The sequence below is a fragment of the Salvelinus fontinalis genome, chromosome 20 (genome assembly GCF_029448725.1).
Source record: "Salvelinus fontinalis isolate EN_2023a chromosome 20, ASM2944872v1, whole genome shotgun sequence".
Classification (NCBI taxonomy): domain Eukaryota; kingdom Metazoa; phylum Chordata; class Actinopteri; order Salmoniformes; family Salmonidae; genus Salvelinus; species Salvelinus fontinalis.
In genome coordinates, this window is record NC_074684.1 from 21207799 (window position 1) to 21229270 (window position 21472).

General features: G+C 43.6%; 1 protein-coding gene across 1 annotated transcript in view; it reads right to left on the bottom strand.

Annotated features, from left to right (window-relative positions):
• LOC129817502 (mannosyl-oligosaccharide 1,2-alpha-mannosidase IA-like) overlaps window positions 1–19390 on the bottom strand; it is a 182150-nt gene extending 162760 nt beyond the window's left edge. The window contains exon 1 of the mRNA XM_055872812.1: window positions 18413–19390. Within this exon, the coding sequence (XP_055728787.1) occupies window positions 18413–18916 (504 nt within the window). The 5' untranslated portion in view covers window positions 18917–19390. The remainder of the gene's footprint in view (window positions 1–18412) is intronic.
• Window positions 19391–21472: the final 2082 nt, after the last annotated feature.

The window sequence follows — 21472 nt, forward strand, 5'->3', positions numbered from 1 at the left end:
TATCTTGATTTATCTCTCTGTCCCGGTGTTATCTTTATTAAATATATTATTAAGAGAATTGTGTGGGGGAAAAAAGAGGGTGGACATTCTTGGAGGGAGGAAGTTAGGATGGATTATGGTGGGGTGGGAACAGCGTCCTGAGCCGGAACCACCACCGTGGTCAACTGCCCACCCGGACCCTCCCCTGGACTTTGTGCTGGTGCGCCCGGCGTTCGCACCTTGGGGGGGGGGTACTGTAACAGTCCTGACCTATTTATGTTAGTTTTTATGTGTTTTTGGTCAGGGCATGTGTTTTGGGTGGGCAGTCTATGTTATCTGTTTCTATGTTGGTTTCGGTTTGCCTGGTATGGCTCTTGATTAGAGGCAGGTGGTTTGCATTTTCCTCTAATCAAGAGTCATATTTAGGTAGGGCATTCTCACTGTTTGTTTGTGGGTGATTGTCTCCTGTGATGTTTCGTGTTGTTCGAGATATATTCACTTTTGGAGCTGTTTGGCTGTTCGTATGTTTCGATGTCCGTTCCTGTTCGTGAGTTTACGTTTGTCTATGTAAGTTTATGTTCAGGTTCCGTTGTACGTCGTTTTGTTATTTTGTAGTTTTGAAAGTGTTTTGTTTTGTTACGTGACCATCGTATTTATAATAAAAATGGCATATTTCCCTGAACCCGCATTTTGGTCAGAAGATCCTTCTCTCCTCACCTCTTCCGAGGATGAGGAAAGCGACAGCTATTACACTGAGGCTGAGTCTTCTCTCGTCTCTACTCCTCCCGTTACGGGGTCTGAGACGCCGAAGGCTCCAACCATTAGCTCTGACAAATTGAAAACCCTAGTCATTGGCGACTCCATTACCGCAGTATTAGAATTAAAAAGAATCATCCAGCGATCATACACTGTTTACCAGGGGGCAGGGCTACCGACGTTAAGGCTAATCTGAAGATCATACACTGTTTATCAGGGGGCAGGGCTACCGACGTTAAGGCTAATCTGAAGATGGTGCTGGCTAAAGCTAAATCTGGCGAGTGTAGAGAGTATAGAGATATTGTTATCCACGTCGGCACCAACGATGTTAGGATGAAACAGTCAGAGGTCACCAAGTGCAACATAGCTTCAGCGTGTAAATCAGCTAGAAAGATGTGTCGGCATCGAGTAATTGTCTCTGGCCCCCTCCCAGTTAGGGGGAGTGATGAGCTCTACAGCAGAGTCTCACAACTCAATCGCTGGTTGAAAACTGTTTTCTGCCCCTCCCAAAAGATAGAATTTGTAGATAATTGGCCCTCTTTCTGGGACTCACCCACAAACAGGACCAAGCCTGACCTGCTGAGGAGTGATGGACTCCATCCTAGCTGGATGGGTGCTCTCATCTTATCTACTAACATAGATAGGGCTCTAACTCCCCTAGCTCCACAATGAAATAGGGTGCAGGCCAGGCAGCAGGCTGTTAGCCAACCAACCAGTCAGTGTAGTCAGCTCAGCCATCCCCATTGAGACTGTGTCTGTGCCTCGACCTAGGTTGGGCAAAACTAAACATGGCGGTGTTCGCCTTAGCAATCTCATTAGGATAAAGACCTCCTCCATTCCTGCCATTATTGAAAGAGATCGTGATACCTCACATCTCAAAATAGGGTTACTTAATGTTAGATCCCTCACTTCAAAGGCAGTCGTAGTCAATGAACTAATCACTGATCATAATCTTGATGTGATTGGCCTGACTGAAACATGGCTTAAGCCTGATGAATTTACTGTGTTAAATGAGGCCTCACCTCCTGGTTACACTAGTGACCATATCCCCCGTGCATCCCGCAAAGGCGGAGGTGTTGCTAACATTTACGATAGCAAATTTCAATTTACAAAAAAAAAAAAAATTGACGTTTTCATCTTTTGAGCTTCTAGTCATGAAATCTATGCAGCCTACTCAATCACTTTTTATAGTTACTGTTTACAGGCCTCCTGGGCCATATACAGCGTTCCTCTCTGAGTTCCCTGAATTCCTATCAGACCTTGTAGTCATAGCAGATCATATTCTAATTTTTGGTGATTTTAATATTCATATGGAGAAGTCCACAGACCCACTCCAAAAGTCTTTCGGAGCCATCATCGACTCAGTGGGTTTTGTCCAACATGTCTCTGGACCTACTCACTGCCACAGTCATACTCTGGACCTAGTTTTGTCCCATGGAATAAATGTTGTAGATCTTAATGTTTTTCCACATAATCCTGGACTATCGGACCACCATTTTATTACGTTTGCAATCGCAACAAATAATCTGCTCAGACCCCAACCAAGGAGCATCAAAAGTCGTGCTATAAATTCTCAGACAACACAAATATTCCTTGATGCCCTTCCAGACTCCTTCTGCCTACCCAAGGACGTCAGAGGACAAAAATCAGTTAACCACCTAACTGAGGAACTCAATTTAACCTTACGCAATACCCTAGATGCAGTTGCACCCCTAAAAACGAAAAACATTTGTCATAAGAAACTAGCTCCCTGGTATACAGAAAATACCGGAGCTTTGAAGCAAGCTTCCAGAAAATTGGAACGGAAATGGCGCCACACCAAACGGGAAGTCTTCCGACTAGCTTGGAAAGACAGTACCGTGCAGTACCGAAGAGCCCTCACTGCTGCTCGATCATCCTAGTTTTCCAACCTAATTGAGGAAAATAAGAACAATCCAACATTTATTTTTGATACTGTTGCAAAGCTAACTAAAAAGCAGCATTCCCCAAGAGAGGATGGCTTTCACTTCAGCAGTAATAAATTCATGAACTTTGAGGAAAAGATCATGACTATTAGAAAGCAAATTACGGACTCCTCTTTGAATCTGCGTATTCCTCCAGGGCTTAGCTGTCCTGGATCTACACAGCTCTGCCAGGGCCTGGGATCGGGAGAGACACTTAAGTGTTTTAGTACTATATCTCTTGACACAATGATGAAAATAATCATGGCCTCTAAACCTTCAAGCTGCATACTGAATCCTTTCCTACTAAACTACTGAAAGAGCTGCTTCCTGTGCTTGGCCCTCCTATTTTGAACATAATAAACAGCTCTCTATCCACCGGATGTGTACCAAACTCACTAAAAGTGGCAGTAATAAAGCCTCTCTTGAAAAAGCCAAACCTTGACCCGGAAAATATAAAAAACTATCGGCCTATATCGAATCTTCCATTCCTCTCAAAAATCTTAGAAAAAGCTGTTGCGCAGCAACTCACTGCCTTCCTGAAGACAAACAATGTATACGAAATGCTTCAGTCTGGTTTTAGACCCCATCATAGCACTGAGACTGCACTTGTGAAGGTGGTAAATGACCTTTTAATGGCGTCAGACCGAGGCTCTGCATCTGTCCTCGTGCTACTAGACCTTAGTGCTGCCTTTGACACCATCGATCACCACATTCTTTTGGAGAGACTGGAAACCCAAATTGGTCTACACGGACAAGTTCTGGCCTGGTTTAGATCTTACCTGTCGGAAAGATATCAGTTTGTCTCTGTGAATGGTTTGTCCTCTGACAAATCAACTGTACATTTTGGTGTTCCTCAAGGTTCCGTTTTAGGACCACTATTGTTTTCACTATATATTTTACCTCTTGGGGATGTTATTCGAAAACATAATGTTAACTTTCACTGCTATGCGGATGACACACAGCTGTACATTTCAATGAAACATGGTGAAGCCCCAAAATTGCCCTCGCTAGAAGCCTGTGTTTCAGACATAAGGAAGTGGATGGCTGAAAACTTTCTACTCTTAAACTCGGACAAAACAGAGATGCTTGTTCTACGTCCCAAGAAACAAAGAGATCTTCTGTTAAATCTGACAATTAATCTTGATGGTTGTAAAGTCGTCTCAAATAAAACTGTGAAGGACCTCGGCGTTACTCTTGACCCTGATCTCTCTTTTGACGAACATATCAAGACTGTTTCAAGGACAGCTTTTTTCCATCTACGTAACATTGCAAAAATCAGACATTTTCTGTCCAAAAGAGGATGCAGAAAAATTAATCCATGCATTTGTTACTTCTAGGTTAGACTACTGCAATGCTCTACTTTCCGGCTACCCGGAAAAAAGCACTAAATAAACTTCAGTTAGTGCTAAATACGGCTGCTAGAATCCTGACTAGAACCAAGAAATTTGATCATATTACTCCAGTGCTAGCTTCCCTACACTGGCTTCCTGTTAAGGCAAGGGCTGATTTCAAGGTTTTACTGTTAACCTATAAAGCGTTACATGGGCTTGCTCCTACCTATCTTTCCGAGTTGGTCCTGCCGTACATACCTATACGTACGCTACGGTCACAAGACGCAGGCCTCCTAATTGTCCCTAGAATTTCTAAGCAAACAGCGGGAGGCAGGGCTTTCTCCTATAGATCTCCATTTTTATGGAACGGTCTGCCTACCCATGTGAGAGACGCAGACTCGGTCTCAACCTTTAAGTCTTTACTGAAGACTTATCTCTTCAGTAGGTCATATGATTGAGTGTAGTCTGGCCCAGGAGTGTGAAGGTGAACGGAAAGGCTCTGGAGCAACGAACCGCCCTTGCTGTCTCTGCCTGGCCGGTTCCCCTCTCTCCACTGGGATTCTCTGCCTCTAACCCTATTACAGTGGCTGAGTCACTGGCTTACTGGTGCTCTTTCATGCCGTCCCTAGGAGGGGTGCGTCACTTGAGTGGGTTGAGTTACTGACGTGATCTTCCTGTCTGGGTTGGCGCCCCCCCTTGGTTTGTACTGTGGTGGAGATCTTTGTGGGCTATACTCGGCCTTGTCTCAGGATTGTAAGTTGGTGGTTGAAGATATCCCTCTAGTGGTGCGGGGGCTGTGCTTTGGCAAAGTGGGTGGGGTTATATCCTTCCTGTTTGGCCCTGTCCGGGGGTATCTTCGGATGGGGCCACAGTGTCTCCTGACCCCTCCTGTCTCAGCCTCCAGTATTTATGCTGCAGTAGTTTGTGTCAGGGGGCTAAGGTCAGTTGGTTATACCTGGAGTACTTCTCCTGTCTTATCCAGTGTCCTGTGTGAATTTAAGTATGCTCCCTCTAATTCTCTCGTTCTCTCATTCTTTCTCTCTCTCTGAGAACCTGAGCCCTAGGACCATACGTCACGGAAAACCGGGCATGATGATCCCTTGCTGTCCCCAGTCCACCTGGCCTAGCTGCTGTTCCAGTTTCAACTGTTCTGCCTGCGGTTACGGAACCCCTACCTGTCCCAGACCTGCTGTTTTCAACTCTTAATGATCGGCTATGAAAAGCCAACTGACATTTATTCCTGATTATTATTTGACCATGCTTGTCATTTATAAACATTTTGAAAATCTTGGCTCTCTCTAATTCTCTCCTTCTCTTTCTTTCTCTCTCTCGGAGAACCTGAGCCCTAGGACCATACGTCAGGACTACCGGGCATGATGACTCCTTGCTGTCCCCAGTCCACCTGGCCTTGCTGCTATTCCAGTTTCAACTGTTCTGCCTGCGGTTATGGAACCGCCACCTGTCCCAGAACTGCTGTTTTCAACTCTTAATGACCGGCTATGAAAAGCCAACTGAAAATTGTTCATGCTTATTATTTGACCATGCTTGTCACTTATGAACATTTTGAACATCTTGGCATAGTTCTGTTATAATCTCCACCCGGCACAGCCAGAAGAGGACTGGCCACCCCTCATAGCCTGGTTCCTCTCTAGGTTTCTTCCTAGGTTTTGGCCTTTCTAGGGAGTTTTTCCTAGCAACTGTGCTTCTACACCTGCATTGCTTGCTGTTTGGGGTTTTAGGCTGGGTTTCTGTACAGCACTTCGAGATATTAGCTGATGTACGAAGGGCTATATAAAATAAACTTGATTGATTGATTGATTTATGGTGCTGTGGGTCAACAGGGGGCCTTTGGCACAGGCCTGGCTCAGGTCAGCCCAGTCCAGCTGAGTTTGAATGAGGCCAGGGCTTGACTCTGGGCCGGGCTGTGGTCTGACATGAAAAGGTGAGATTGTATGGGGTCAGGGGGACAGGAACAAAGGAAGAGCTTTTATAGATAAAGCAGGCACCTATAGGGTTAGGGCCTGGCAGAGAGAGAACCTCACCGCAGCCCTGCCCTCGCTTCTATCTCTCCTCCTCTGTGCTACCTACCTCCCTTATTTACAAGTAGAAAAATAAGAGGATGCTGGCTGAATTATTTAGTGTGTAGCCTCTGCTTTCCTTTTCCAGTAAATTAAATGGTGTTGTGTGCCACGTACACTGCCAAAACCAACCTGGGCAGGGTCCACAAAGGTCCTTAAAAACACCAAAAAAAACACCATTAAATCTGAGACACAAAAGAGTGGATACTGCGAAATAAAAGCAACTCTGTAAAGAGCCAACAGTTGGACAGCATGGGCCCGCTCTGTCAATAACACATTTGTTGTCCACTTGACTTTACAAAGAGCATCAATCCAAACCCCTAACCCCAATCCAAACCCCAAACCCCTTCTCAGCTGTAAGCGGTGTCGTCCAAAGCAACACTAAATGGCCCAGAGGTAGTACTGCACGTTGCTTGGCACATTGGATTTAAGACATAATTTCACAAAACGGGACCTCTCAAAATGAAACAGCCATAATTCAGATATGCCTGGTTACTTAAATCCCCAAAGATAAACAGTCTGGAAGAGGAAAAACGCAGTGAGCTTGTCCTTTACCATAACGGTGTTAAAAAAGGACAGGCCTAACAATAAACAGGGTTTAATGGTAGTAATCACATGGTGGCAGTCTGGCATATAGAGGGGTTAGAGCTGCCCGGGTACTCCAGCCCCTTGTACTCTGCCTCTGCTCTAGTCTGTATTCAGAAGTATAGCTGACAGAGGGAAAAACACAGCCTGTGGCCAAAAGCAGAGGATTGATGGCTCCTGCTCCAGCAGGGCCGATTGATCGCATTCACATTGGGCAAAGTTTGTCATCATAATAGGATTCAGGGCAGCAGCGGATGGGGTAGTGGAGAGTCTACCACACTGCCAGGCTGGGGCTGAACGGACTAATCCGTTAACCACAGGTCCTTATTGAAATGCATTTCCTCATTTAGTGCTGCAAAATGAATGGTGAGTGGGATGGTGTCTGAAAATAAAACTTCAGCCATCTATAATGAATGAGTGGTACAGTCAGAGGGGTGCACTTTTTCAGCCAGTTTGTCTGTCTGGCAGCCCAATGCAATCACCCCTCTTCATGCAGACATACAGCAGTCAGTCAGACTGGTCTGCCCTCATGCATGGGAAGTGAGATATATGAAGGCTGCTGGAGAGATCTATTCAATCAGGTGACATTTGTACTGTGAAAATGACTTTCTCCTCCATCTTCCATCTCTGCCCTGGCTTGACAGTGTTGACCATCCTGACTGTGAACAATCCTCCGCCTCAAAAACGATTCCATTTTTAATCCCACTGACAGGCAGTGCATGAGAGGATATGCTCCTGGAATGACCTGCGGGTCAGTACTCCATCTATCTTTTCAGAAGTAATGCAAAATTAAATAACTTTTTGTGAAATCCCAAACCTTTGTGCAGATAGAAAATAAATGATCTGTGTGATTGAGAATCTGAGTACCAGGCTGCCAGCTATGATACTGAACCCTAGAGGGGCTGAATTCAGAGGGTTGTTGTCCTATAACACACTATTATATCTAGCTCGTAATAATGAAATATAAAGCAATTTATTGTAGTCTAGTCTAGAGTCATCTAAAGCAGACAAACAGCCGTGATTCTGCTGATGAATTGCAGTGAAGCAAAGACAATCGCACAGAATCCTAATCACACAGGAAGGCAGGCAGCTGTATGTTGAAGAAAGGAGACAGGACACTAGAAGATTAATTGGAGCTGAATCTCATCACTGATCCTTAGCCCTGCCTCTCTAGGTGTGAGGGAAACAGAGTGAGGCCCTCCGAACAGTGGGAAATTAGAAAAGTAATTCATACTAACTGGTCATTGGACCCATAAATGATGGTTCACCTGAAGCAATATGAAGAAATCTATCTCCTGGCCACAGGGTATACAAAGGGAATGGCAAGAAAGCAAACATTATGAACTTCGGACTACAAATTAGCTTACCTAGAATTGAAGGTGTAGGCCTATATTGGCTTTTAAAAAAACAAATAAACATCACAGCACTCAAGTGGATCCAATGGTATCACTCAATAAGACCTACAGCAGGGAAGAAGAAAAACCTGTGTCTGATATCAAGACTGCACCTGTATACTGTGAATCAAGATTATTTTCAAGAGAGCACTGAGTCAGTGTCGCAGTAGGTGTTTATTGGCATTCAATAAATAAAAGCTACTGTACAAAGAAACCTTTACCTCCAGACGTATGCCAGCTACGAGACATCAATTTCCCTTTTAAAAAGCAATTAAGACTGAAGGTCAGGATGCCTCACACAGAGCCCATTCAAAAGGAAGGGCCCCGCAGAAAGTGGTTCCCAATACTTCCCCACTGGGACTGTTTGTCTCTCCCTTGGCGCTGATCAATTGGATTAGGCTTGTTCTGCTTTACGTACCAGAGTCCGAGTGATTATTAATGTTTGTCAGTCAGGTGGAGGGGGCTGGTGGCTTGGAGTTTGCCTGGAACTCTGAGGCGTAGTAGTGTGTAGTGGTGCCACAGTGGCCCACCAGTCCTGGCCTCATTATCAATCAGTCCTTCAAATCACTCAGAGGCATGGGATCACTGGGCTACAGGACTGGTGGTCAGCGAGAGGACGGAGCACCCGGGGCTCCTAAGGCCCGTGTTCACTGAAGTATAGGAACATATTGTACACACACACACAGACGGAGGGTGATGGGTTCACAGTATATGATTACCCTGAGTGACACAGTCCTCTGCCCATAGTTCTAGAGTACAGGCAATGCATGAGGGCCCCATAAAAAATAAAAAAAGCATAATGGCTGCCAATACTTCCTTTTCGATAGCTTTAACTATATCCTCTTTGAGAAAAATAGGCCTACATCCTAGCTCTAGGAAGACTTGTTCCTGGGGCTAAGATATAAGATGACAAGATGATGATCAGGTAGCCTAACTCTCACTTATTATGAAACTAAATAAATACAGCACCTTTTTTTGGGTACTTTTTACCCCTTTGCCCCAATTTTGTGATCTCCAATTGTAGTTACAGTCTTGTCCTACAGACTCGGGAGAGGTGAAGGTCGAGAGCAAAGCGTCGTCCGAAACGCGACCCTGCCAAGCCGCAATGCTTCTTAACACACTGCTCGCTTAAAACGGAAGCCAGCAGCACCAATGTGTCGGAGGAAACACCGTACAGCTGGCGACCGAAGTCAGCGTCCATGTGCTCAGCTAGCCACAAGGAGTTGCTAGGGCGCAATGGGACAAGGACATCCCGGCAGGCCAAACCATCCCCTAACCCAGACGACACTGGGCCAATTGTGCACTGCCTCATGGGTCTCCCGGTCGCGGCCAGCTGCAACTGGGTCTGTAGTGACGCCTCAAGCACTGGATGCAGTGCCTTAGGCCTCCCGAGTGGCCGCAGTGGTCTAACTACAATTACTATTGACTAGTTAGAGGAGAAGCCTACATTCTTCCTCAGTAAGGCAACACTACATAAAATAGCACTAGCATACAACTGCGATACTCAAGAGTAACGGCCACTAACATAGTATGCTCCTGTGAAGAGGCATCAGGCTTCATCAGTGTACAATAGACTTTATCCACCGACATAAACACCACCGTGCCCCTCTGTGAGATGCAGCAGGATTGGCAGGCTGAAAGGGACCGCTATTAATGCCATTAGATATTTAGACTGAGCACCTGGAATCCATTTAAAGAGGTAAATTAACAAAAGACAGGCTAGTAGCACAGTATCGAACAATAACTTACAATTAGTTAATGACATAATGTACTGTAGGCCAGGCAGTTATCTGATTGAAAAGCTATTGAGGCAGTAGACAACGTAGTGAGGAAGTTATCAAAGTAAAAGTGAGGAATAGAGGCTACTAGTGGGTTTATCAGAATGTTCCATGTGTAGGTCAGGAAGGGGAATGCCATTTGGCTGTTGTCCATTGTTACAAAAAACAATCCATTGTCTGAGTGAGCAAAAATAACTCAACTGGATCTTAAGGGACAGTGAAGTGGAAAGAGAGAGAGAGAGGACCGCATCTTCCTTCCTTTCTAGACAGCCAAGGTGACTCTAGACCTTTAACAAACCCACAGCTTCTAATCCTTGACTGCTTAGCCGGCTGGCCCTGTCCTCTCCGCCTGCAGTGGCGGAAAGCCTGACAGGGTATTAACCGTTTGTCCTTTAAGATACAGAATGCATACTGATAAAACAGGTCAACCCTACAGAGCTGCAGCCCAGGCAATCATTTGCATCTTATTTCCAAACGCTGACTAGCCCCACCCCATGTTGAGAATGCTGTTCATTGACTACAGCTCAGCTATCAACACCATTGCCCCCACCAAAGTCAGCAAGAACAAGGAGCTGATCGTGTATTACAGGAAACGGGGGGGGGGGGGGGGGGGGGGGGGGGGGTCCTCGGTTTCCAACTCACTAGACTTAAAATGGTCTAAACACACAAGCACAGTTGTGTAAAATGCGCGACAGCACCTCGTCCCCCTCAGGAGGTTGAAAAAGTGTCATGGGCCCTCAAATCCTCAAAAGGTTCTACAGCTGTACCATTGAGAGCATATAAACTGGTTGCATCACTGCTTGGTATGGCAAGAGCACCACCCTCGATCGCATGGCGCTACAGAGGGTTGTGCGGACAGCCTTTTACATCACTGGGGCCGATCTCCCTGCCATCCAGGACCTCTTTTATCAGGCGGAATAAAAAGAAGGCCCGAAAATCGCCAGACTCCAACCACCCAAGCCATAGACTATTTTCTCTGCTGCCGCACAGCAAGCGGTACCAGTGCATCAAGTCTGACACCAACAGGCTCTTGAACAGCTTCTATCCCCAAGAAATACGATGATAAATATCTAACAAAATAGCTACACGGACTATCTTTATTTACCTTTACATAACTGGGCCCTACACACTCACACACACAGTCACTCATTTGCTCACTAACACATAATATGCACATACATTTATACTGACTCTACACACCCGCACGCCCACTCACATGCATACAAGCTGCTACTCTGTTTATCTTATATCCTGATGCCTAGTCACCTTACCCCTATACATATCTACCTCCATCACTCCAGTATCCCTGCATATGTAAATATGGTATCACTGACTTTTTAAATATTTCCTGTATATAGTATGCTTACTTACTTGGATATTTCCTATTCTTATTTTTCCAGAGAGCTGACGTTTTTTTCTAGTAATACTGTTCATTGTTATTATTGCAATGTTGGGTTTTGAGTTCGCTAGAAAGGCATTTCACTGTACTTGTGCACGTGACATTTAAAACCTGCCCGGTAGCCTGGGGAAACATCAGGCAGCACACACAGAACGAGGATGACATGTGAATCATCGACAATAGTCTGCTGCGTGTGGTGCCTATGTACTGTGTTGTAATTAGCCAATGGTTGCAACGGCAAAGATAAGCCTAAACGATTTACCCAGTAAGGGTCTTTGTCAAACAGGCTTTTTCCTATGGCAATGTTTTGTTTCTACCCTGTACCTGTGGAGGTTTGTTAGATGGGATGTGTATAGGCTTCTACTGAACTAAAGTAAAGACCGGGGATATAAACAGAGAATGTTAACCTCTAACCCTGTCAAATTGACTGGTAAAATCATGGGTACCTTGCAATGGCTGCCTGGTATTGTGATGCAATAATTTCCATGGTAATGTAGAATGTTCATTCAAATGATCTTAACTGATGTGGCTCATGCAATGGAATGTATTTTTTGTAATGTCAGTTGAGTTCAATCAACAAATCAGAGCACATATTGATGGGTACACTTCCTGCTTTGCTCCTCGCAATGGACGCCAGTGAACCCATTATGCCATCATTGACTTGAATAGATGCGGTAAAGAGGTCAATGGAACACAGATGATGGGGGATAGAAGAAGGACGCCAGATTGGTGCACATTCAAAGCTGATCTAAAAATCTGGATATTCGTCAAATCCGTCATGATTGATGTATTGTAAAAGGCCCACAATGTGGTTACTAAAGTATATATTTGGAAGTTTTCACTGCATAACATTTATAAGTTCTTCCTTTCACGTTTAGGAGTGACCGCTAAATGCTAACTCCTCTTCGGATAAACTGGTAGCATAGCTAGCATAGAGAAATTGGTGGTGGTAGTCAATGGAGTTTAACTGCAGTTAAAATGACGATGACATGAACAGAAACTCAGCAAAAAAAAGAAACGTCCCTTTTTCAGGACTCTCTTTCAATGATAATTCGTAAAAATCTAAATAACTTCACAGATCTTCATTGTAAAGGGTTTAAACACTGTTACCCATTCTTGTTCAATGAACCATAAACAATTAATGAACATGAACCTGAGGAACAGTCATTTAGACACTAACAGCTTATAGGACGGTAGGCAATTAAGGTCACAGTAATGAAAACTTAGGACACTAAAAACAGGCCTTTCTACTGACTCTGAAAAACACCAAAAGAAAGATGCCCAGGGCCCCTGCTCATCTGCGTGAACGTGCCTTAGGCATGGTGCAAGGAGGCAGGACTGCAGATGTGGCCAGGGAAATAAATTGCAGTGTCCATACTGTGAGATGCCTAAGACAGCGCTACAGGGAGACAGGACGGACAGCTGATCGTCTGTCATGGTCTGGGGCGGTGTGTCACAGCATCATCGGACTGAGCTTGTTGTCATTGCAGGCAATCTCAACGCTGTGTTACAGGGAAGACATCCTCCTCCCTCATGTGGGACCCTTCCTTCAGGCTCATCCTGACATGACCCTCCAGCATGACAATGCCACCAGCCATACTGCTAGTTCTGTGCGGGATTTTCTGCAAGACAGGAATGTCAGTGTTCTGCCAAGGCCAGCGAAGAGCCCGGATCTCAATCCCGTTGAGCACGTCTGGGACCTGTTTGATCGGCGTATGAGGGCTAGAGCCATTCCCCCCAGAAATGTTTGGGAAATGGCAGGTGCCTTGGTGGAGGAGTGGGGTAACATCTCACAGCAAGAACTGGCAAATCTGGTGCAGTCCATGAGGAAATGCACTGCTGTACTTAATGCAGCTGGTGGCCACACCAGATACTGACTGTTAATTTTGATTTTGACCCCCCCTTTGTTCAGGGACACATTATTCCATTTCTGTTAGTCACATGTCTGTGGAACTTGGTCAGTTTGTCTCAGTTGTTGAATCTTATGTTCATACAAATATTTACACATGTTAAGTTTGCTGAAAATAAACGCAGTTGACAGTGAGAGGACGTATCTTTTTTTGCTGAGTTTATATTGGGGTTGACATCCATACAAGCATTATGCTCAGATTTTTACCTCAACATAGTGTGAAATACACATAAACAATAGCCTAAATATAGGCACATTTTACTGGGGGGGCAACGAGAAGATTCGGGACCTTAACCCCATGGCATCTTTCCCCCACACGTTTCGATGCATTTCCATTGTTTGGGTCGAGTTCCATTGACCTCTTTAACACATCTATTGGGATGCCTGTTCTAATCATTACATTTTATGGTTCACCTACCATCTCTGATATACCCATACAGAGAAAGATGGCCAATGAGGTTCCTTTTTCTAGTTTGTACAATAATTTACAGTGGAACCTTGAAAGCAGGTGGTTGTGCAAGAAGGGAACTAGGCCCATCTCAAATACAAAACTACTTTCAAAAGAATAGGAATATTTCTGTACAATTACAAATAACCCAGCTTGTCTAAAACAAACCACACAAAACATCACTGCTGGTTATTTGGTTGAGCAATGTTTCCATAGCAGGCCTAAACCAGCATATCCCTACCCCTAACAAACGAGGAGATAAATGATGTGATTCTAAGCCCGATACTGGGACCTGAGCCGGGGACGCAGTCTCACAGGCAGCTTTGCACCCATAAACATGGCAAATGTTGATTGACTGCTGAAGAATTTGCCACCACTGCAGTTTCCTCTAAATCACCTTATGCCTCCTGAATAAATTTGATCTCTTCGAGATGTGTATTTTCTCAGCAGAGGGGCTGTATCAACTATCAAATTAAGCTGATAGTCGACATGAGGAGAAGCCAAAGTCAGATGCACAGAAGCCAGAAAAATGCCATGCTGAAGTAGGGCTGGATGGTGTACCGTATTTTACGATATACCGGTGGTGATGCATGGACCATTTTGGGTTTTATCTTTACCTTCTCTTTTTTGGGGAGTGGGGATTATCCACCTGTTTCCTCCCCAAATTAAATTCTAACTCCCCAATGGGCTCGGGAGGCGAAGGTCGAGTCATGCGTCCTCCAAAACATGACCCACCAAACTGCGCTTTTTAACACCAGCCCGCTTAAACCCGGAAGCCAGCCGCACCAATGTGTCAGAGGAAACGCCATTCAACTGTCAACCGATGTGAGCCTGCAGGCACCCGGCACACCACAAGGAGTCGCTAGAGAGCGATGAGCCAAGTAAAGCCCCCCCGGCAAAACCCTCCCCTAATCTGGAAGACGCTGGGCAAAATGTGATACAGCCCGGGATCGAACCCGGGTCTGTAGTGATGCCTCTAACATGCAGTATCTTAGACCGCTACGCCACTCGGGAGGCCCAGATCTGTACCTTCTATAACGGTATTTAAATGTTTGATTTGTTAAATGTGATCGGCCGTGTGTAGCATTCCTTTTTATAGTTTACTTCGCCACTTGAGTCATCTCTCCGTGTCGCTTTGGGTGAATTTTGGCTCATTCCTCCTCACAGAGCTGGTGTAACTGAGTCTGGTTTGTAAGCCTCCTTGCTCTCACATACCTTTTAATTTCTGCCCACAAATGTTCTATAGGATTGACGTCAGGGCTTTGTGATGGCCACTCCAATACCTCGACTTTGTTGTCCTTAAGACATTTTGCCACAACTTTGGAAGTATGCTTGAGGTCATTGTCCATTTGGAAGACCAAGCTTTAACGTCCTGACTGATGTCTTGAGATGTTTCTTCAATATATCCACATAATTTTCCTCTCTCATGATGCCATCTATTTTGTGAAATGCACTAGTCCCTCCTGCAGCAAAGCACCCCCACAACATGATGCTGCCACCCCCGTGCTTCACGGTTGGGATGGTGTTCTTTGGCTTGCAAGCATCCCCCCTCCTTTTTCCTCCAAACATAACGATGGTCATTATGGCCAAATAGTTATATTTTTGTTTCATCAGACCAGAGGACATTTCTCCAAAAAGTATGATCTTTGTCCCCATGTGCAGTTGCAAACCGTAGTCTGGCTTTTTTAATGGGGGTTTTGGAGCAGTGGCTTCTTCCTTGCTGAGCGGGCATTCAGGTTATTTCGATTTAGGACTCGTTTTACTATGGATATAGATACTTTTGTACCCATTTCCTCCAGCATCTTCCCAAGGTCCTTTGCTGTTGTTCTTGGATTGATTTGCACTTTTTGCACCAAAAGTACATTAATCTCTAGGAAACAGAACACATCTCCTTCCTAAGCGTTATGACGGCTGCGTGGTCCCATGGTGTTTATACTTGCGTACTATTGTTTGTACAGATGAACGTGATACCTTCAGGCGTTTGGAAATTGCTCCCAAGGATGAGCAGACTTGTGGTGGTCTACAATTTTTTTTCTGAGGTCTTGGCTGATTTCTTTTGATTTTCCCATTATGTCAAGCAAAGAAGCACTGAGTTTGAAGGTAGGCCTTGAAATACATCCACAGGTACACCTCCAATTGACTCAAATGTCAATTAGCCTATCAGAAGCTTCTAAAGCCATGACATAATTTTCTGGAATTTTTAGTCAGGCACAGTCAACTTAGTGTATGTAAACTTCTGACCCACTGGAATTGTGATACAGTGAATTATAAGTGAAATAATATCTGTCTGTAAACAGTTGTTGGAAAAATTACTTGTGTCATGCACAAAGTATATGTCCTAACCGACTTGCCAAATCTGTAGTTTGTTAACAAGAAATTTGTGGAGTGGTTGAAAAACGAGTTAATGACTCCAACCTAAGTGTATGTAAACTTTCGACTTCAACAGTATGTATGTATGTATGTATGTATGTGTGTGTGTGTGTGTGTGTGTGTGTGTGTGTGTGTGTGTGTGTGTGTGTGTGTGTGTGTGTGTGTGTGTGTGTGTGTGTGTGTGTGTGTGTGTGTGTGTGTGTGTGTGTGTGTGTGTGTATACGTATGTGTGTGAGTGACAAATCAGCCAAGTTTCTTACAAGTGGTGAGTTGTTCTGCGTTAGCTAGCACTAGCTGGCTGTACCTGCATCAAAACTTTTCTATTTCTCCTCCTATAGCTTGACATCAATCTTCTCTTAAATGGTGAGCCAACATGTTTTCAGCACTTTTATAACTGATTAAAACTTGCATTCTTATGCCTCTCTTGTCCCTCTACTGCAGACATATAATAGTGAACAATATATTTGAAACAACAGCAATATATTTTTTTACGTTAGTCTTATTCTAAAATTGACACATTATTTAAATCCTCAGCAATCTACACACAATACTCCATAATGACAAAGCGAAAACTGTTGTTTATTTTAGCAAATGTATTAAAAATAAACAGAAATTTACTTATTTACATAAAGTATTCAGACCCTTTGCTATGAGACTCGAAATTGAGCTCAGGTGCATCCTGTTTCCATTGATCCTCTTTGAGCTGTTTCTACAACTTTATTGGATTCCACCTGTGGTAAATCCAATTGATTGGACATGATTTGAAAAAGGCACACACCTGTCTATATAAGGTCCACAGAGCAAAAACCAAGCCATGAGGTCGAAAGAATTGTCCATAGCGCACCGAGACAGGATTGTGTCAAGGCACAGATTCTGAGAAGGGTACCAACAATGTGTGCAGCATTGAAGGTCCCCAAGAACACAGTGGCCTCCATAATTCTTAAATGGAAGAAGTTTGAAACCACCAAGACTCTTCCTAGAGCTGGTCACCCGGACAAACTGAGCAATCGGAGCAGAAGGGCCTTGGTCAGAGAGGTGACCAAGAGCCCAATGGTCACTCTGACAGAGCTCTAGAGTTCCTCTGTGGAGATGGGGGAACTTCCAGAAAGTACTGAGTAAAGGGTCTGAATACTTATGTAGATTTTATATTAAAGTTTTTGTATTTGTAATAAATTTGCTAACATTTCTAAAAACCTCTTTTTGCTTTGTCATTATGGGGTATTGTGTGTAGATTGATGAGGAAAAATAACAATTTAATAAATTTTAGAATACGGCTGTAAGGTAACAAAATGTGGAAAAGGTCAAGGGATATGAATAATTTCCGAAGGCACTGTAGAGACATGATAAACCGTGGTACATATTGAATTGCAATAGATATCGTATCGGCACCTAAGTATCGTGATATCGTATTGTGAGGTGCCTGGCAAAACACAGTCCGAATGGGAGTGTCTCTGAAATGGTTGGATCATTCACTGTTTAAAAACAGGTCTGTCAGGAGGATGAAGGTTCACACACATTCGACTGAATGTGGATCTAGCGTCCGTCTGCTGATTGTGTTTCAGGGACCACACGCTGTAGATTTTTCAAGTAAAATCAGTGCACACTGTTCGCAAATTCAGAGGTGCTAAGTAGTCTCGGCCAGCAAACATTACTGGTGTGTCTGAGCCCTTAGACCTGCTTGCCCCATCTAACCAGATATAAAGGTAGTGTGATGTATGTCCACTATAGCCTACAGTTGTTGTGTCTGTATCCTGACATTGTACAACCATTGGCAAAAAATTAGGCCTAACTTATGTACAATACAATAGACTGTTCGTTTCCACAAATCTCAGTTGTTAGACTCACCGAGCTAGGTAACATTTTACTTCATAGTGCTGGTATTGTGTATTACCGTAAGTGTAATAAGCAATGCGCAAATCCTGCTTATTGTTACACTGTCCTTAGGGTTAGGGACATTGCTGTGAGTATAGTCTAATAGTGTACCACTTAATTAGGGTACACCACAGGCATTATATACTTAGAAATAATACATTGCCCTGAGCTACACAGTACACTGTAAAAGTGTTGCCCCAAAATATATAAAATGGACTATGTTGTATTTGTCTACAGGACAAGGAGTACACAGGATGTACTCTGGTCAATCTGGTGAGAATGAAAAGCATGATATTGAGAACATATCAATACAGGATGGATTTCTACAGTGTATCTGGATACAAAGTAAATTCATTAGTTCAAAGTTTCAGCTGACAACATTATGCCTGTGCTGTGTTCAGACTAGTCGTATAACTGTATTAATGTGTGTTCTGTACAAGGAACTTGCCGATTAGGCTACATAGTATAGCAAACGCAGGCAGTATTGGAAGCGAAACTAGCTAACCACACACACCAAATGTTGCCATTCTGGTTGTCTTTATTTATTAGTATTATTTTTTTATCACTCACCTCTTTAATTTTTGATCGTCTCTCTTTGGTTTCCGGATCGGAGGGCTCGTGCCCTGTTGCTCCGGGTGGCCGAACATATTCAATGACTGGTAGGTTATTGTAATCTTTCCCACCTTTACCTTCCTTCAAAACTTTGTCCTTCTCGTCTTGTATATCTTGCTTTATCTCGTCTGGTCGTTTCTGGAGAGTGTCTTTTGCTTCAACCAAAGCCTTTTCGTGGTCCTTTCTAATCTTGGTTAATATCTTTTCGTCGGTCCCAACTGCAACGTTTGAATCACTATCCGTACCTGTTCGCGTGTTGGTTTCTACCGCAGACGAGTGGAAGAAAACTCCGCTCAGTAGCTTCGATGAATCCGGCAGGAAAAAAATTGCCCCGAAACAAAGCGTAATAAAAGCGCTAAAAACTAATAGCAAAATGAATTTCTCTGTCAATCTAAAGGAGGTCGGGCTGGCAGACTTCCTACTCGGGGTAGCTGTAAAAGGCAATAGAGTTGCTACTGGCATTTTCCTTGTCGTTCAAGACAAAACAAATTAATGAAATTCTAAAATCGGCACAGTCTTAGCTTCCGTACAACAATATTAGTTATCAATTTCCCATATGTATATCAGAAATTAATATTTTAGTATTCTGTAAAAGTTACACTATTGAGCAGTGTCCTGCTGTTTCAACTGCCCATGCTGAAACACATCTGCAAACTCTTCGCCAAGCTCAGAACAGAACGGAAAGAATGGCAGCTATGCGCTATTGACAGCCCTTATTGTCCAATGGCTTTGCTCTGCGCGTACAGTTAGCAATCGTGGGCGTGTTTTCCGGATCCAAAGGTGACACACTTGTTTTAATGTTTTGTACAAACGGAATTGTTCACTCACAAATAAAGACACATGTAGTGATCAAAACGATAAAAGAAAGTGGTAATATAAAACGGTTCTAGATGTATGTCTTCCATCAGTCAGTAGAGCTTTGACATTCCACATCGTCTCTTGCATGTATTATGTGACTTTGCGGGAATCGTCACTAGATACCACAGCCACAAAGTAATAAACCCCGCCTATTTCTACAATTTCTCTAAATTCAGATTTTAAACCTAACCTTAACCATAACCTTAACCACAGTGTTAACCTTACGCCTAACTTTAAATTAAGACCAAAAAACATTTTTTTTAACAGCCAATTTTGTGGCTGCGATTGACTGAGGATTGTCAGAGGACATATTCTGGGTGATTTGTGAAAGGGGGGGTCTGATTCGAAGCAAAAACCTTGTGTCCACTCCCGAGCATACTTTAGTAAACCAAGGTTTTGCATTGGTTGGACTTACAGTGCAATCAGAAAGTATTCAAACCCCTTGACTTTTTCCACATTTTGTTACGTTACAACCTTATTCTAAAATTGATGAAATAAATGTTTTTCCTCATCATTCTACACACAATACCCCATAATGACAAAACGAGAACAGGTTTTTAGAAATTTTAAATGTATTAAAAATAAAAAACAGATACCTTATTTACATAAGTATAGAGACCCTTTGCTATGAGACTCGAAATTGAGCTCAGGTACATCCTGTTTCCATTGATCATCCTTGAGATGTTTCTACAACTTGATTGGAGTCCACTTGTGGTAAATTCAATTGATTGGATATGATTTGGAAAGGCACACACCTGTCGGTATAAGGTCCCGCAGTTGACATTGCATGTCAGAGCAAAAACCAAGCCATGAGGTCAAAGGAATTGTCCGTAGAGCACCCAGACAGGATTGTGTTGAGGCACAGATCTGGGGAAGGGTACCAACAAATGTCTGCAGCTTTGAAGGTCCCCAAGAACACAGTGGCCTCCATCATTGTTAAATGGAAGAAGTTTGGAACCACCAACACCCTTCCTAGAGCTGGCCGCCTGACCAAACTGAGCAATCGGGGAGAAGGGCCTTGGTCAGGGAGGTGACAAAGAACCCAATGTTCACTCTGACAGAGCTCTAGACTTCCTCTGTGGAGATGGGAGAACCTTCCAGAAGGACAACCATCTCTGCAGCACTCTATCAATCAGACCTTTCTGGTAGAGTGGCCAGACGGAAGCCACTCCTCAGTAAAAGGCACATGACAGCCCGCTTGGAGTTTGCCAAAAGGCACCTAAATGACTCAGGCCATGAGAAACAAGATTATCTGGTCTGATGAAACCAAGATTGACCTCTTTGGCCTGGATTCCAAGCGTCACGTCTGGAGTAAACTGTGGGGATGTTTTTCAGTGGCAGGGACTGGGAGTCTAGTCAGGATCGAGGGAAAGATGAATGGAGCCAAAGTACAGAGAGATCCTTGATGAAAACCTGCTCCAGAGTGCTCAGGACCAACAGGACAACAACACTAAGCACACAGCCAAGACAATGCAGGATTGGCTTAGGGACAAGTCTCTGAATATCCTTGAGTGGTCCAGCCAGAGCCCATACTTGAACCTGATCGAATATCTCTGGAGAGACCTGAAAATAGCTGTGCAGCGACACTCCCCATCCAACATGACAGAGCTTGAGAGGGTCTGCAGAGAAGAATGGGAGTAACTCCCCAAATACATATGTGCCAAGCTTGTAGCGTCATACCCAAGAAGACTCGAGGCTGTAATCGCTGCCAAAGGTGCGTCAACAAAGTACTGAGTAAAGGGTCTGAATGCTTATGTAAATGTGATATTTCATTTTTTTTGTAATTTAATACATTTGCAAATATTTCAAAAAAAAGTTTTTGCTTTTTCATTATGGGGTATTTTTATTTGTTTTCCCTTTATTTTTGTGTAGATTGAGGGGGGAAAAACTATTTAATCCATTTTAGAATTAGGCTGTAATGTAACGAAATGTGGGGGGGGTCTGAATACTTTCTGAATGCACTGTATATACAGCATAATGAAATTAAAATAATCAATACAATGGAGTTGTAGTGAGATGTTTGGGGGATTTAGCAATATCTATTCATTATGTTGAGTGCTAGAAAGTAAACAAAGGTATTTAATATATTTTAATTTGATCTTTATTTAACTAGGCAAGTCAGTTAAGAACAAATTCTTATTTTCAATGACGGCCTAGGAA